This window comes from Phocoena sinus, chromosome 3 (genome assembly GCF_008692025.1).
Source record: "Phocoena sinus isolate mPhoSin1 chromosome 3, mPhoSin1.pri, whole genome shotgun sequence".
NCBI lineage: Eukaryota > Metazoa > Chordata > Mammalia > Artiodactyla > Phocoenidae > Phocoena > Phocoena sinus.
Window position 1 is genome coordinate 24,341,686 of NC_045765.1, and position 17,153 is coordinate 24,358,838.

The following is a 17,153-nucleotide window of genomic DNA, read 5'->3' on the forward strand; positions in this document are numbered from 1 at the left end:
GCCTTTCTTCTTAAGTTTTCCTGGCCATTCTTGATAATTATTTCATATCAACTTCAGAATCAACTTGTTTAACTCCAGGAAAAATAAAAACAAAAAACAAACAAAAAACACCCAATCTACTCTCAGTATTTTCATTAGGATCATTTAAAATGGATATATTTACCTGGGTCAAATGGACATCTTTATGGTATTGAACATGTTATTATTAGGGGGCTATCTTTGGGGCCCTGTTTTGGGGTTGAATTATGTTCCCCCTGAGAGGTATGCTTAAGTCCTAACCCCAAGTACCTCAGAATGTGAACTTATTTGGAAATAGGGCCTTTACAGAGGTAATCAAGTTAACATGAGATCATTAGGGTGGGACCTAATCTGATGTGACTGATGAAGATGAAGGCAGAGATTGGCGTGATGCCTCTACAAGTCAAGGAACATCAAAGATTACCAGCCAGCCACCAGAAGCTAAGAGAGAGGCCTGGGACACATACTCCCTCACAGCCCTCAGAAGGAACTAACCTTGTCAATACCTTGGTCTTGCACTTCTGGCTTCCAGAACCACGAGACAAGCAATTTCTATCATGTTAAGTCGCTCAGCTTGGGGTACTTTGTTTCGACAACCCTAGTAATCCACTTCAGGCCCCTCGGAGGATCTCTTAGGCTGGAATTGAGCTGTCCAGCCATGACTTCAGGACATCGAGAAGCATTTGTGTGTTTTCCTGACCCCAAGCAAGGCCAGCCAGGCCTGTTTCTTGCCTGCCTGAAGCGGGTGAGTGAACCAATGAATGCTTTGGAAAGCTGGAGGTGTGACTTCACTCTCAGTGGGTGGCCAAACCCACTGAGGTCGAGGTCAGTGAATGAATCATTTGTGCAGTATGGCTCAGTGAGTCAGGGAGGGCCAGGCAGAAAGCCCGAGTCTGAGGCCTATTTCCTTGTCTCCTTCCTTTGGCATCTAGAAGCAGCCCCCTAAAAGTCATCAGCCCATGAAACAGACAGTGAAATGCCGCAACGCGCCACCCTCATGATACGCCCTCTGTGTGCTGTGGAGAGATAAGGACGAAGGACTTAGAAAGCAAGAGAGGAAGCGCCAGGCCCCCAGCTGCTCCGCTTACTTGTATGTGCCTTTGGACAAGTTAGTTAACTTCTCTGGACCTCGGTTCCCTCATCTCTTCCTTTGTGGGTGGTTAATGGTACCTGCCTCATAGGGCTAGTGTCACAGTCTAGGAGGAAATGTATGTAATGCACTTGGCAAAGGGCTAGGGCTTACAGCAAGCGCTCAGTAGAGATTGGCAATTATTAATAAAAACTGCCCCAAAATAACTTACCCACAAAGGCAAAATTGGTAGGCACAATTTCTGAGTCTTCAACTAGGATTCTGAACACACCACCGGTAACTTTCTTCTCCTTCCTTCAGGGGACAGTTTGGAATAGACAAACTATGACCTCATTTGCTCCCTTCAACATTAATTAGTGTTTTCTAATAGTGAAAAGGAAATTATGTCTCAATTCATATTCCGTCTCAAAAAAATTAACTAACAACAGAGATTTGTCACTTCTCACCGTGGCGTCCGTTCCCCTGGTGCCTGGGGCGGGGCTTGGGGCCATGTTGGCAGGCGGTGCCCTTGGTTCAGGGACAGGCCTGTCTGAGTCACAGAGGCCCTGTTACTTCCTGGTCCCTCTCTTGGGCTCCTGGGTTCATCTGCATGTGTTTATCCAACAAACCTGCTTTGAGGTTTGTTCTGGGGGCCAAGAACGGCAAGGAACCATTTCCCTGCTCCCAAGCTAGTGGGACAAACAGAAATGGTCAGCCATGGGGCCTGTTCACACAGGCTGCTGGAGCTTCATCTGGTCCCACAGCGAATCTGAGAGCTGGTCTCTTGGGGTTATTATTGCCCCCATTTTATATGGCAGAAAACGGAGACTCTCAGGGGCCAAGTGGTAGATAACTGAGACCCATCTCTCAGAGGTGTTCTGTCCCGACATTTCTATTCTACCACAGTCTTTGTCTCTAAGGAGACATCCCCTCCTCTGGGCATCTTTCCCTCATAATTCACTCCCAGTTGGGAGAGGGCCCTTTTCCGGCCTTTCCGATGTCTACCCTGGCGCTTAGCACCTGGGTCGTACTTGTCTATTGACAAGTCTGTCCCCCTGCTAGACTGCTTGTTGTAGTGTTTTAATTACTCTACTGTATTCTCCTGGATCTAAGAGGTCAGCTATTCTGAGACCCAACTCCCCCCCCACCCCCATTTAATGTATATACCATAAAGAAAGAGAAATGTTGGCAATTAACTATGTCAATTAAGTATGCTATGCCTCCGACTGTAAGTTATATTCCACTTTGAGGAATGTTAAAATATGAGAAATGTGCCTTAGGCTCAATGAAATATAAAAGCAATTACTGCTTTTGAACACATCCTAGGGAAAGAAGATTTTATAAACATCCGTATACTAATAAGAACAAAATTCACTAAACACTTACCCTGTGCCAGGAATTGTTCTAAAGTGCTTTTCATCCATGATCTCATATCGGGGGTTGGCAAACTTTTCCTGTAAAGGGACAGAGGTAAATATTTTAGGCTTTGTGAGCCAGACAGTGTCATAGCTACTAACCTCCCGTTGTAATGTGAAAGCAGCCACAGAGAATAGTATCAATGTGTATGGCTGAGTTTTAATAAAACTTTATTTACGGACTCTGAAGTTTGAATTTCATACGACTGTCACGCGTTACAAAAATATTCTTTTTCTTTTGATTTTCCTCCCAACCATTTAAAATATAAAAACCATTCTTAGCTTGTGAATTGTACAAAAAGAAGGAGTAGGCTAGACTTGGCTCATGGGCTGTAGTTTGCTGATCCCTGTCTCCTATGATCTTTACAATAGCCCTACAAGATAGACGTTATTATTATCTTCACTTTATACATGAGACAACTGAGCCTCAGAGAGGTAAAGTAACTTGTCCAAGGACACACAGCTGGTGAGTGGTCAGGCCGGGATTCTAACCCAGGCAGTCTAACTCTGTAACTTGCTTTTAACAAGTCACCCTAAATATGGTAAATATGGTTTACCCTAAATACGGTTGCCTTTCGACATTTTTAGCTTTTTCTCCTGATTACAAATGTTCCACATTTGTGTTGAAAAATTCAAATCATACAGAATTGTAAGAAAGAAAATGAAAGTAACCCCACCCTCCAGAGATAAACACTTAAGGGTCTGTACACAGAGTCCACACAATGCTGACTAGATTTAGAATGTTCTGGACACTGTGACTCTGGATAGGTTACCTAACCACTCTGGGTCCTTGTCTCCCGAATGAGGGAGCTGGCTGAGATGATGCACTGCCATGGGCCTTCCCTGACCGTGAGATCTGTTTGTAAGGATTGTGCAACAGAAGCTGGTTCTGTCCTAACTGTCTGGGTGTGGAGGGTGAAGTCACCTCTTGCCAGCCCCTTAGGATGGGCCAACTGGCTGCTAAGTCCCTGTGCCCGTGGCTGCCCCAAATCCCCAAAACGGAGTGACTTTGGAAAGGCAGCAGGGATACCAGAAATTGTGGACCTACCATGTGCCAGGCACTGTATCTAAGATAGTAGGGTGGGGAGGTGACGGATGAGAGAAACACACCTCCTACCCTTAAGCAACTCAGGGAGGGTAAGATAAGGATCTGAGAGATGTTTACATAATCAGAAAACTTGGACAAAGTCCTCCGGGGCCCAGGTGCAGAAGTTGGAGAAACCAAAGAAGGCTTCCTGGGGATGCCACTTTGGGACTTGGAGCCCAGAGGAGATAGCATCCTGGCAGGGGGAGGGGGAGCAGTGTGAGCAAAGGTGTCGGGGTGGGAAAGGATGAGAAACACGTGTCCAGGGGTTTGCCTAAATCACAACAGAAGAGTCGGTGAGAGCAGTGGGGGCGGGGCCAGATGGAGGGGTGGAGCCTAGTGGTGGCTTTGGATTTGGTGGGACAGAGGGCGTTAGGAAGCATACTGAGCAAAGGCAGGAACTGCCTGCCTTATGGCACTAGGGGGACAGTAAAAGGGCTGTGGATTCTGGAAGAGGACAGGAACGGTGGGAGCCAACTCCCTCTCCCGAGAGCACCACCTCCAGATGTGACTGGCACCAGGCCCTCGATGGATAGTATTTCCAGTTTACAAATGGGGAAATGGAGGCTCAGGAATGTTAAGCCACTTTCCCAAGGTCACAGAGCAGACAGTGAGCTGGGGCCACTTTCTGCCTGTCATCTGGGGCATGCCACTCTTTCCAAAGTCGACTTTGAGGGCAGGATTCAGACAGAGATTGTAGGGTAATATCAACCCCGGCTACACTGAGTCTTCCCACAGCCCCTAGGAGTACATGTTTTTATCTCCATCACAGGAAGGAGGGACTGGGGGCTCAGGAGGGAAACGGACTTACTCAAGGCCACACATTAAGGGTGGGGAGTCCAGGCCAGGCGGTCCCACTGCCCCGCCCTGCCTCCAGGTTTATTTCTAAGTACATCTAAAATCAGGAAGAGCCCAGGTCGGAAAGGCCAGGTTCTCTCCCCAGAGAAAAAAATCCCCTGATGCTCTTTTGTGCCCTTCTGCCCATCAGGACCACAATTCCAGCCCCTTGCTGCTTCTGCAGTCACCACAGACCAGATTATGCTGGGCCTCTCTTTGGCTCCATCTCCAGCCAGAAGTAGCATCTCTACTTCCTGGACTGGGGGCCTGGGTGGCTACATCTTTACCACCAGCCCCTCTGACCTGTGCCACTGTGTGCTGATTGGCCTCAAGGAGGGACCTTAGCCTGAACTGGACCTCTGTACTAACCACACCTACCTGCATCTTGTGGTGGACTTCTCCCCAGGTTCTGATGCCAGATGCTGAAACACACAGTGGCATGATGATATTAAGCACTGCTCTGCTAGGAAGGGAAAAAACAAGAAACTTAGTGAATCATAACAAGAAGGGATGGGTAGGGCCTGGGTTCCTTACATCCATCATCTCTAACTTGGGCCTCAAACCATCCACAAAGTGGACAGTTGTAAACCCATTGTACAGATGCGAGCTTAGAGGCTCAGTGGGGGACAAGATTCACCTGGGATCACCCAGCAACAAAATGACAGCGTGGGGTTCAAGCTCTGCTCTTTCCAAATAGGGATAGAGAGGAAAACCCCGCAGAGCTCAGCAGACACCTGACTTTAGGGCCAGACTGTGTCACTTAACACTGTAATATTTGTATAAAAAAGTTTTCTTTTTAAAAAATGTGTAGGTATTAAAAACTGCTCTTGGTAAAAAAAAAACAAAACTTGGATCAAGTTCACATGCTGTGAAAAGTCAGCAGCTGTAACATTTTATGATTCAACGCATAAAATATGTTGAGTTCCTCAGATGAATAAGTAGTATAAACAAAGAAGTTTTTTCTTTCTTAAAAAAGATACAGGGAGGGCGTTGCCATTATCTGAGGACCTCTTTGCTGCCCTCAGCCAATGTTCATCTGAAGGTAGAAAACGCCCTTTACAAGAAAAAAGCACTTAGCCTTTTACTTTTCTAGAATTTAGGCAGAAAGTTTGAGCATGTGAGAACACCGAAGCTAAGCGAGGCAAATGCAGAAGTTGCCTCTGGTGATACAATCCACAGACCAACCACCCAGGGTGGCAGTGAAACGCCCCCCTCCCCCGGAGGAGAGGCTAAGAAACTACAGAATGTTCCTGATTCGGCACCCCAGCACGGTGGTGCAGTATTTATGTTTGTGTACCTAGCACTGTTGGTGCTGCTGCAGAGGAGCTCCGCCGCCCAGGGGGGCGTCACTAGAGCCCAGGACGAGGGTGACCGCGTGGGGTTTTCCCAAACCTTTGTCCAGGTCCTGGAAATCCTCTTAAAGCACTGTAGGATTGGATTTCGAGTTCGGCCCATATTGATGGTGAGAAGCAGAGCGTGGGGGCTGCGCCCGGCCCCTGTTCCCCTTTGCAGACCCCGAGCCCAGCGCTTAGTAGGCGCTCAATCAGTACATATTTGGGGCATAAAGAGATGGAGCCGCTCAGTCTTAAGCAAATGTGGCCAGAAACGTGTCTGGCGGCCCCTGGTGGGGCGCTGTCGAGCCGCGATGGGGGTCGCCTCCCTAAACCCCGAACCCCGCAATCCACAACCGCGCCTTGCGACCCCTCACCCTGAGTTCAGGCCCCTGACTTGCGCTCCATTGGCTCACAATCGTCTAGGGACTACACGGCTAGGAATGAGATTCTTCCGCTTGGTATTCGATTGGAAGGCGTTTTACTCGTTAAATGTACATTTTAAGTAACAGGGAAGTCTGGGGAACAGGAGAGTATTTCCCCGAACACCTCCACCCCAACTCAGCCCGGTAGTTCTGGGATGGATTTGTCTTCAGCCCTCATTTCAGGCGCCTCGCTGTTGCCCCACCCCCAGCAGTGTGATACTGGGCAAGTAAATCGCTTCTCCTTGGGAACCTGCTTCCTCGCCAACTGGGGACGAGGCGATGGGCGAAAGGGGCCCACGTGTATGCAAAAACAAAGGAAACCCCTTTCCGCTCCGGTGGGCGGCGGAGGGGGCGCTGGGAAGCGGCACGGTGGAGAGGGAGGGGAGGCGGAGGCCGGTGGCAAACGGCCGGATCTCCCTGCCGTTCGCACCCGGGAGGTCAGTCCTCGCCTGGCAGAGTGCCCGTCCCCTCCCCTCCCCGCTGGGCCCGGAGAGCGGCGCGGGCCAGGTCCCCGGGGACGCGCCAGGCGCAGGCCGGATGGCCTGGCGGGGGCCTGAGCCGGAGCCAGAGCGCAGCCAGCGGACCCCACTCGGAGGCCGATGACGTCTTTGCCTTTGGCTCCTCCGGCGCCAAGCCCGGCAGGGCGGGTGACGTCACCGCACCGGTCACGTGATCGCTATTCAAACAAACAAACCCCCTCCCCCTGAGCGCGCGAGACCCGCCCCTCCCCGCCCCGCCTCGCCTGCCTGCCGAGAGGCCACATATAAACGCGCTCACCCGGGTCAGGCTCGCTGTGAAGGACGTCGGGGCTGTACGGGCTAGGCGGGCCGGAGGAGCAGTCGGGAGAGCAGCAAGGAAACCGAGGCGGTCTAGAGTCCCGCACGACGACCCCTCGCTCAGTCCAAAGGCAGTTTGGGGTTTGGCGCAAAGAAAACCGGGGTCGGGCTTTTCCTCGAAAGCCGTCGCTCTACTTTTGGCTTCCCAGGACAAAGAGCACAGGAGGACTTGCACGCTGGGGGCGCTGGGGCCGGCCATGGTCATGGAAGTGGGCTCCCTGGACGCCGGAGGCCTGCGGACGCTGCTGCGGGAGCGCGCGGCGCAGTGCTTGCTGTTGGACTGTCGTTCCTTCTTCGCTTTCAACGCCGGCCACATCGTCGGCTCGGTCAACGTGCGCTTCAGCACCATTGTGCGGCGCCGGGCCAAGGGCGCCATGGGCCTGGAGCACATCGTGCCCAACGCCGAGCTGCGCGGCCGCCTGCTGGCCGGCGCCTACCAAGCCGTGGTGCTGCTGGACGAGCGTAGCGCCGCCCTGGACTGCGCCAAGCGCGACGGCACCCTGGCTCTGGCCGCCGGAGCGCTCTGCCGCGAGGCGCGCGGTGCGCAAATCTTCTTGCTCAAAGGTACGCCGTCGGGGGTGCTCAGGGGCGGGCCGCACGCCCCCTGCCGCCTTGCCCGGGGACCCCTGGCCCTCAGCTCCTGGGGGGCTGCCCCACCTGGAGCGCTTGGACGCCTGAGTCGCATTGTGGGAACTTGTTGACTTTGTTTGGCACTAGGAACAAAAGACTCGCCTGGGCCTCTCCGGGATAAACTTACAGCCCTAGTGGATGGGGGAGTTGTATGAAGGTGCCCTGTCTCGGCGGTACTAACAGAAAAAAAATGTCTCTTTTTATTCCCAGGAGGATATGAAGCTTTTTCTGCTTCCTGCCCGGAGCTGTGCAGCAAACAGTCGACCCCCATGGGGCTCAGCCTTCCCCTGAGTACTAGCGTCCCCGACAGCGCCGAATCCGGGTGCAGTTCCTGCAGCACCCCACTCTACGACCAGGTTAGTAGGGGGGAGCCGTGCCCGAGGGGAGAAGGAACAGCTGGCAAAGGTGGAAGAGCAGTGCTAGTGAGAATATAGAAAACGACATGCAGCTTTATTTATAACAGGGGACACGGGATATTATTTATCCCATGGTTAAGTGGTATGATGGAGCTGGGTCTCTAATTGTTGGCACTACAGAAATGAACTTGTTGGCCCTGCCTAGGCAAATGGGTTTAGTCCCCTATTTATTTATACTCTAACAGCAGTGCTACAGAGTTCACCCAGTGTTGAAACTGACTTTTCCGGCAGGGAGTTTTTGTGGGTGTGGGCACCAGCATTGACATTGAATAAAGCTTGACAGGTGTTGGATATTTCTGGATTTCAGGGTGGCCCAGTGGAGATCCTGCCTTTTTTGTACCTGGGCAGTGCCTATCATGCTTCTCGCAAGGATATGCTGGATGCCTTGGGCATCACTGCCTTGATCAACGTCTCAGCCAACTGTCCCAACCATTTTGAGGGTCACTACCAGTACAAGAGCATCCCTGTGGAGGACAGCCACAAGGCGGACATCAGCTCCTGGTTCAACGAGGCAATTGACTTCATAGGTAAATGGAACAGATGCCTGAGACTTCTGCCTCACTCCTTCCGTTTTAGTCACTGAGCTTAAACTCTACGGCAAGAACCTGAGTGACATACTTTTAAGCTTTCCTCTAGACGTTAATGTCAGTCTGGTGTGGGTAGCATCTCTGAGAAATATAGATTCAGTGTCCCGTTTTATAGATGAGCACACTGAATCTCAGAATGTTGATTTGTGCAATAGCAATCTGCTTAGTGGTGATGCCTGGTCTGGGTTTAAATGCCCTGCTGTTCTTTTCCACACTGCCTCTGCAAACAGCGTCCGTGTGATGGCATGAGACGATATTGACCATCTCCGGACAGGACACACATGACATTTCTTAGACACCCTATTCCTGGGGTCGGGGCTGTTCTCCTGGGCTCTCAAGTAACCAACTGCACTTTGTTTTCCAGATTCCATCAAGAACGCTGGTGGGAGGGTGTTTGTCCACTGCCAGGCGGGCATTTCCCGGTCAGCCACCATCTGCCTCGCTTACCTCATGAGGACTAACCGAGTCAAGCTGGACGAGGCCTTTGAGTTTGTGAAGCAGAGGCGGAGCATCATCTCCCCCAACTTCAGCTTCATGGGCCAGCTGCTGCAGTTCGAGTCCCAGGTCCTGGCCCCGCACTGCTCGGCAGAGGCGGGGAGTCCCGCCATGGCTGTGCTCGACTGCGGCACTTCCACCACCACCGTCTTCAACTTCCCGGTCTCCATCCCCGTCCACCCCACGAACAGTGCATTGAGCTACCTTCAGAGCCCCATTACAACTTCTCCCAGCTGCTGAAAGGCCACAGGAGGTGATCCTCACAACCCAGCAGGACTCCAGGCTCCTTCCTGAAAGGAGAAATGCAGTAACTCCAGGGAAGGGAGCTTGTGAGGGCTGGTCCTTATTTATTTAATTTCACCCGAGTTCCACTGGGTTCCTGAGTGGTCGTAGCGATGACTTAGCACCAAGACGTTTGCTGAACTCGGCAGGTTTCGGGACCAACGTACAGTGGGTACATAAAGTCCCTATGACAAAATGGGGCAGAAGAGAGAGGACTCAGTGTGTGAGTCGATTTCTTTTTGCTTGTCCCTGTTTTCTGAAGACACTTTCATGCTTGACATACCTACCAGTATTACCATTCCCGACGACACATATACATATGAGAATATACCTTATTTTATTTATTTTTGTGTAGGTGGTCCACCTTCACAAATGTCAGTGTCTACTCCTAGAAGAACCAAATACCTCAATTTTCTGTTGTGAGTACTGTAATATCCTGTAAATATAGCCGAAGCAGGTTTGTTTTCAGCACTGATGGAAAGCACCAGTGTTGGTTTTGTTTTGTTTTGTTTTGAAGTTGCCAACAGTTGTATGTTTGCTGATTATTTATGACCTGAAATAATATATTTCTTCTTCTAAGAAGACATTTTGTTACGTAAGGATGACTTTTTTATACAACAGAATAAATTATGGCCTTTCTATTGAAAACTTGATGCTTTATTTCTTGGGCAGCCCCACTGATCCCTCTCCCATCACCGAAATAGGGGAGAACAGGGTCCTCCAGAATGTGTGCTGGCATCTGATCCCATACTCTTTGGTGGCCCCTCAGTCCCACAAGATGGCTGGGTTGCAAGGATGGTAGAGAAGTGTGATCAATCATAAAAAAACAAACAAAAAAACATAGGTGCTGGAGCTGAGCTCTTGGTATTGGATTCAAGTGTCCACCTATGTATCTTCCCATCATGTCTCCCTCAAGTGTCCCCAGAGCCAAAACTAGGAAGAAGTAGCCATTTACTTGGTTGCTTTTTCCATTTAATACCTTCCCCAGGATAACATAAAAAGCCTCCCTCCCCTCTCTGATCTCTGCTGAAGTGATGAGGATGATAGTTTTTCAACACATTTGCTATAAATGTGTTTCTACTATGTGCAAGGCAGGGTGTGCTAACTGACCCTGGAACAACTCAGCAAGATCTGCAAATGAAGATGGTGAGACCCAACATAGCTAAGTGGCACAAGTCGGGGAGTTGGGCCCTACATCTGTTTTGTTTCCTAATTCTATGTGCTTTGTGCTTTATCACTTGCTTCTCATGTGTGCTTTTTTTTTTTTTTGCCTTTGAAAAGACCTTTATTTTTTGTGAAAAGAATACCAAGCGCTATAAGCAAATACAGTGTAGACAAATCACCAGAAATCCCCACCCCCAACCTGACCATTATTGTTTTGGAGCACATCCCCTAGGCATCTCTGCACATGTACACAGCATTTTTGGTGGCTGCCTCCTTCAGGTCACTTGCTGCCCCGCTTTCATAATTTTGTTGAAGAAGGTAGACAATTAAATCTGACTTGCTCTAGGGCAATATTCTCGATTTTCACTCTGTCTTGCCAAACAGGCCAATGCAGAGAAGGTATAATTAACTACCAACCCATAATCCAGTCTTTAATGTTGAACTAAATAAGAGTGACGCTCCTGGGTTGCTGGCCCCTTAGCCCCTGCACTCCTTTACTTGTTTCTGGACAAAGTGCTGTAGGAAGCAGAAAAGCGAAAATCTTACTTTACTTTTCTAGGGGTGCTCTGAGTAGTGGTCCTGGTCCAGCCCCATCATTCAAGGCCTTGACCTTTCTGCACTGGTTCACCATGCACCACCTGACTCCCAGGGCCTGAAAGATCCCTGTGTTCCATGTTCTAAGAACTTACCCCAGGCTGGCAAGTTCATTTCCTCGGCTAGGCTTCCAATTACAAGTGTGTTCACGCCTTTCAAAACAAACCATACCCAGTGTTTTTATCAAACCCTAGAAATCTACTATTGCAAATATCTCCCTTCGTGGAAATGTACCAGCGACTTCGAGTCCGTGGCAGATGCCATGGCTGACATCCCCGTGGGCTCGGGCCATCACTTTCTGCTTGGCAGGCACTGGCTGAACCAACATTAATCTCCACTGTGATCCACACAGTGGAAAAATACAGTGGCTGCCTAAGGGAGCCGCCAGTGAAAACAATTCACTCACTTCTCCCAGCACAAGCTACTTAACCTCCTGCCAGCCCTGGAGAGCCAGGGTGATAACCCCTCCTCCCCATGCATCTGATTCCTGGTCTCAGGCCCTCCAGAAGATGTCAGTTTTGGCCTGAGACTGCTTTTCCTAGGAAGGAAAAAAAGTGCCTAAGATGAGAAGAAAGATGCTTAAACTATTAAAATGTTGTTTCTCAGCTGGGAGATTGACATAGGGACAACTCGATCATTTAATACTGATAATGTAATAACAGCTGTCAATTTTAGAGTTAGCGCCCTGTGCCAGCCACTGTGCTAAGTGCTTTCCAGATGATCCAATTTAACTTTTAAAGCAACATCCATTTTACAGAGGAGGAAACTGAGGCTCAGAGAGGTGAAGCGACAACCCTCTAATTGTAGCTCAAGGTCACACAGCAAGTAAACGGCACTGCAAAGTTGGGAACATGGGTCTGTAAGAAGACTGGGGAAGAAAGCCCTAGTTCAGTCCAGAAGACAGCTCGTGGGAGTGAGGAAAAGATGAGCTTTGTAACTAACCAGACGTCAGCATGGTTTTACCCCATAATATCAAAGTGGAAAAGCCATTTATCCCTTTGGGCCTCGGTTTCCTCATCTGTAAAATGAAGATAATAAAACCTACTTCACTTGTGAGGAGGAAATGTGCTTATGAATGTAGAAGTGCCTGGCAGGTTGTGGGCACTGGAGAAACATTCAGGTCTCTTTCCCCTCTCCTAATGACCTCTAGCGGTTCCTGGGTCTCAGTTTTCCCACCCATAAAATGGCCACCTTGCAGTGGATCTAATGGGTAAGCTTCCTCCCAGCCCTCTAATTCTAGTACGTAGAATATGCATCAATGCATACTTTATGCTTTTTGGTGGTTTCCAGACACCCACTATTCCATTAGGAGACTACCAACCCCAAATGCTTCCACTGCATCATCTCCTTTCCTTGGAATTTTGCAAATCGCAGCTAATTGGCCTTGAACTTGCAGCCTCCGGCCTCCATTTCCCTCCCTCCCTCCCTCCCCTGGCCCCTGGTGGATGACATCATTGCGTGTACCCCTTTAAGATTATATAAATCTGTGATCCTACAGTAGCCTCCATCCCCATGGAAACGCGGAGGAGTTTCCCTTTTGTGAGGAAAGCTGTCATGTCACTTCCTGCTGCTGACAAATCAGTTTAGGAGATTAAAATAAAGGGGGGTGCGGGGTGCGGGAGGCGGCCTCTGAGAACTGCAGGCTCGGTGGTTTCTGGTTGCCATACACAGAGGCAAACAAAGCCGAGGCCGCGCGGGCCGAGCTCAGGTTTCCCACACCTCAACGGGTGGATCCAGGTCACCCGGGGCTATTTTTCTCCGCAGGCTGCATTCTGGGGAGCAGGTGGGAGGGCTGACCACTTATGGGGACTTTCCTGGGGCCCTGCAGGGCAAACCTGTTGGAGAACAGCCTCTGGGTCCAGCCAAGCCTCTGCTCCCCTTTATCGGCTCAGGTGTCCTCATCCTTCGGAGAGCAAAGGGTATGCCGGTTGCTAGCGCCACAGTGCACACCACTGTGCTCTGCTAAGGGAAATACGGTAGAACCACCTTTTTCTTGACTGTGGCTTTTTAGGCTAAGCAGCAGTCCATTCACTCGTTCAATCATTCATTCAACAAATATTTATTGACTCTATATAGGCCCAGGGATGCTTTGGTGTTAGACAAAGTTCCTATTCTTTTTTTTACGTTTTTTTCAAAGTTCCTATTTTCAAGTAGCTAACAGTGGTGCTGTTGGGGTGTGTAAATAAATAATTAAGAAATAAGATAAGAATGAAGGCTCTGAAGGTGAGATATTAGACTTCCAAATTTGGCAATTCCAAAAATAAACCTTTGATTTACCCCCAAACCAGCTCCATCTGTGCTCTTCCAATCTTGGTTAATGGCAACTTCATTCTTCCCTTAGCTCAGGTCAGAAACTACGGAGCCATCCTTGACTCCTCTCATTTTCTCATAACCTGTAGTTTATTCATCAGCAAATTGAGACAGGTCCATTTTCAAAACATAACCATTTTCAAAATAGACCCACTTCTCATCACTTCCAAAACCACCTCTCTTGTCCAGCCACCATCAGAAGTTGCCTATGTTACCGCAGTAGCCTCAGGGCTGTTCTTGTTTCTGCACTGTCCCTCTCAGTCTGTTGGCCACCAAAAGCCTTTTAGTGTTGCCTATAGTACACACCTTTGATGACAAATTCAGCTTTTGCTTTCCTACAAATATTTTAATTTACTTTCATTATTGAAAAATGTTTTCACTGGGCGAAGAATTCCAGTTTCAACCTTATTTCTTCAACCATTTTGAAGACATTGTCTTCTCAATTTTGTAGTGTCTTTTGAGAAGGCAGCTTACTAACTTAGTGTTGTCCCTCTGAGGGTAATCTGTCTTTTTTCCCTGGTAGCTTTGGATTTTCTCTTTCTCTCTCTTTTTTTAAAATTAATTTATTTAAAAAAAATTTTAAAAACATCTTTATTGGAGAATAATTGCTTTACAAGCTTTTTTTAAAGCAGTTTTATTATAATGTCTCTGTAGTTTTCTTCCTATTTACCTTGCTTAAGATTTGTGCTTTTTTCAAATCTGTGGCTTGATGTCTTTCATTAGTCTTGGAAAATTCTGTTATTATTTCTCCATTTTGATATTTTCACGTATAAAACATAGCTATTTTAATGTCTGTGACCAATATAACTATATAGATTCTCTTGTGTTTATATCTGTTGCCTATGGTTTCTTTTGATATTTGTAAAATCATGTTTTATTCCCTCATATGCCTGGTTATTTTGATTGAGTGACAGGCACTGTGTATGGAAAATTTTAGAGATTATTCAAGGCAGTTTTACCCTCTTCTTAAGAGGGTTTACTTTGTTCTAGGTGGCTTGGAGGTCTAGGAATCCCAGATCACCTTAACCCAAACAGAGACAGAGATGGCTTGAGAGGACTTGAAGCTGGGCTTTAGACCCTGTGATGACTGCTACAGTCTTCTTCTTCTAAAGGTGTATTCTTTAGTAGTTGCAACTAAAAGTTTGGGGGTTTTCCAAGCCCCCCAGCCTGTATTACTTTTTGGGGTAATATACGAGAAAGCCTAGGCGTATACCAGATTCCTTCCTGGTGTGCCCTGAACTCTAATATTTGTCCCATTATACTCATGAGTCTGTTAAAAGCTCTGCTCAAGTTGTTAGCCGTTCAGCTTCTCATTTCAGAATTGGCAGATAGCCCTTCGGGGAAAAGAGGCACCCAATGCTATGCTCATCCCTCTGGGTTTTCCTCTTCCAGCTCTTGATCCCACGGTTCCTCACTGCCCTTTTACCGCTTGAACGTCTTCAAACTGAAATGTTTAAAAGTATTTTGTCCAACTTTTCCAGTCCTCAGCAGTAGAGTGGTTCTGGACGATGTGGTCTGCCATGACTGGAAGGGAGTTATTTAGACTTTTAAAAACCCAGAGTGAAACTTCTAACACATGAGGTTTCTTTTTCTCCTCTACCCCAACCCTCCATGGCACCCACCTCACTCATAATAAAAGGCCAAGTCTTTACAAAGGCTACAAAACCTGACATCAGTTGTCTGGCTGATACATCTCTGACCACACCTTCTGCCACTCTTCCCCTTCACTCATCTCTTCCTAGCATAGGCAGAGTTCACTTTTGCTTCAGGGACGTTCTCTTCCCTCCGCCCAGACCAATCTCCCTTTAGATCCCTGCGTCTGGCTTCCTCATTTCCTTCAGCTCTCAGTTCAAAAGTCATCTCTTCAATGGGCCACTTCCTGACCACCACCCCTCTTAAACTAGAACCTCCCTGCCCCAACCCTGGCCACCCCATATCCCTTTCTCTGCTTCACTTCTCAACAGAGCACTTATCACCGCCTAACACTTACTTATTTGTGTGTGGTCTATTTTCCCACTAGAACGGAAGGCCTTGAGGGCAAGGACCTTGTCTGTCTTGTTCACTGTGGGATCTCCTGCCCTTAGAACAGTGCCTGGCATGTAGTGAGCACTCAGTAAATGTGATGCATAAATGAGAGAACTCTGAAGGCTCTGGACAATTCCTCTCCTTTCTGGGTGGGTCCTGGGCTCCAGCTAGGGGGAAGTGATTCTTTTCTGCTCAGCCAACCTCTTTCCCTTCCACATGAGGCAATTTCCCTTGGAGAATTTCCAGTAACACACAGTGGTGTGCAAATGAAATAAAGCATATAAAAGCACTTTGTAATCAGGAAATAACATGATGGCCCTGGCTATCCAAAACCTGCTTATCCTGGGGCTCCGTTCTCGGGATCAGGGCTGTGACTCTGGAAGGACAACAGTGGGAAAAGCTCCTCAGGGGCTCCATTCTGAACTCCATCCTCCCACATTTCCCCCCGCCTTTCCTCCCTCCCATCCAAAGAGAATTCCCCATGGCGTGTGCCTCTAATTAGGAGAATGGGGCAGTGGGTGATTCATGGGGAAGTCTGTAGGGCTGCTTGGGGCTTATGACTCACAGCTTCTCATCTAGCAGGAGGGTTAGATCTCTATACTGAATCTCCTGGAAATGTCCTTTGTCAAGGGCTCCAGTGACCACTGGGGATTCTCCCCCACAGAGCTCTCAACAGCACCTTCCTGGCACTTGTCACTCTGTTTAGTTGTCTGTCTGTTGCTCAATAAGTACATATGGAAGGAACAAAGAAAGGGAGGCCAGCAGTGAAAGCGGGAGGGAGGGGAGGAGGGGAAGAGGACCTCTGACTCCCTGACCAGACTGTGAGCCACTAAGGGCAGGATCGTGCCCTTTTCTGTGTCCCAACGTAAGGCTTGGCTTATAGTTGGGGAAGTAATGGTTGAGTGAATGAAGGAATATTTGGGACTCTTGAGGGGCCTCATTCTAGGATATTGCCAGCCTGATAGAGCCTCGTGGCAGTGGCAGGTGGGGGGCTGGGGCTTGGTATTTATTGTGGATGACACCATAGAGGCTAAGGCAGATGGTACTGGTTGACATAAAAGCAGTCCAGTCATAAAAGCAGCCCCTTCTGAGCTCTAACTGGTGCCAGGCCCTGCACTGGACACTGGATGCACAGGAACGGACAAGATACGATCCCTGACCTTGGGCTCTCCCAGCAAATGGTGGAGACTGATGTCTTGACCCAGGATTTTAGTGCAGTGGTCTGGGAGCTGGTGGCAAGGTGTGGACTGGACAAGGGAGTGGGGAGATGCAGGGAGGAGTGGATAGAGGGGAGGAGAAAGAAGAAAAGGCTTTCTGCAGGGGGTGACTCTTGAGCCCTGGAATTCTGGGGACATGGCACAGAAAGGACTCCTGTCCTCAGGGGGATGAAGAATGGTCTGAAGCCAATTTATTGTTGTTTACTAGATTTTATGGAAAGAAGAAGGGCCCTAGGACTTGTCCCAGGCCCAAACTACTTGCCCTAGAGGTGAATTCTCAAGAGTCCTCACGAGAGTCCGCACGACTGTGCTGTTCTTATGCAAAATGGACCAGAGCCCCACGCCCCCTGTGGTGGGCGTCTAAAAGGATGGGCTCTGTGGGGCACTGAGTGAGGCCAAGGACATGACCCTCAAGGAA

General features: G+C 48.9%; 1 protein-coding gene across 1 annotated transcript; it reads left to right on the forward strand.

Annotated features, from left to right (window-relative positions):
* The first annotated feature begins 6,948 nt into the window (after positions 1-6,948).
* Positions 6,949-10,073, forward strand: DUSP1 (dual specificity phosphatase 1). The gene is made up of 4 exons (XM_032628034.1): positions 6,949-7,579; positions 7,856-8,001; positions 8,369-8,588; positions 9,013-10,073. Exons 1-4 carry the CDS (start codon positions 7,213-7,215, stop codon positions 9,381-9,383), a joined length of 1,104 nt encoding a protein of 367 aa, XP_032483925.1. The 5' UTR covers positions 6,949-7,212; the 3' UTR covers positions 9,384-10,073.
* Positions 10,074-17,153: the final 7,080 nt, after the last annotated feature.

What these genes read in the sequence shown, in the direction of transcription:
- DUSP1 (XM_032628034.1), top strand. Translation starts at nt 7,213, where the DNA reads ATGGTCATGGAAGTGGGCTCCCTGGACGCCGGAGGCCTGCGGACGCTG. An exon ending in GCAAATCTTCTTGCTCAAAG is followed by an intron (nt 7,580 to 7,855) that starts GTACGCCGTCGG and finishes TTTTATTCCCAG; the next exon opens with GAGGATATGAAGCTTTTTCT. An exon ending in GCACCCCACTCTACGACCAG is followed by an intron (nt 8,002 to 8,368) that starts GTTAGTAGGGGG and finishes TCTGGATTTCAG; the next exon opens with GGTGGCCCAGTGGAGATCCT.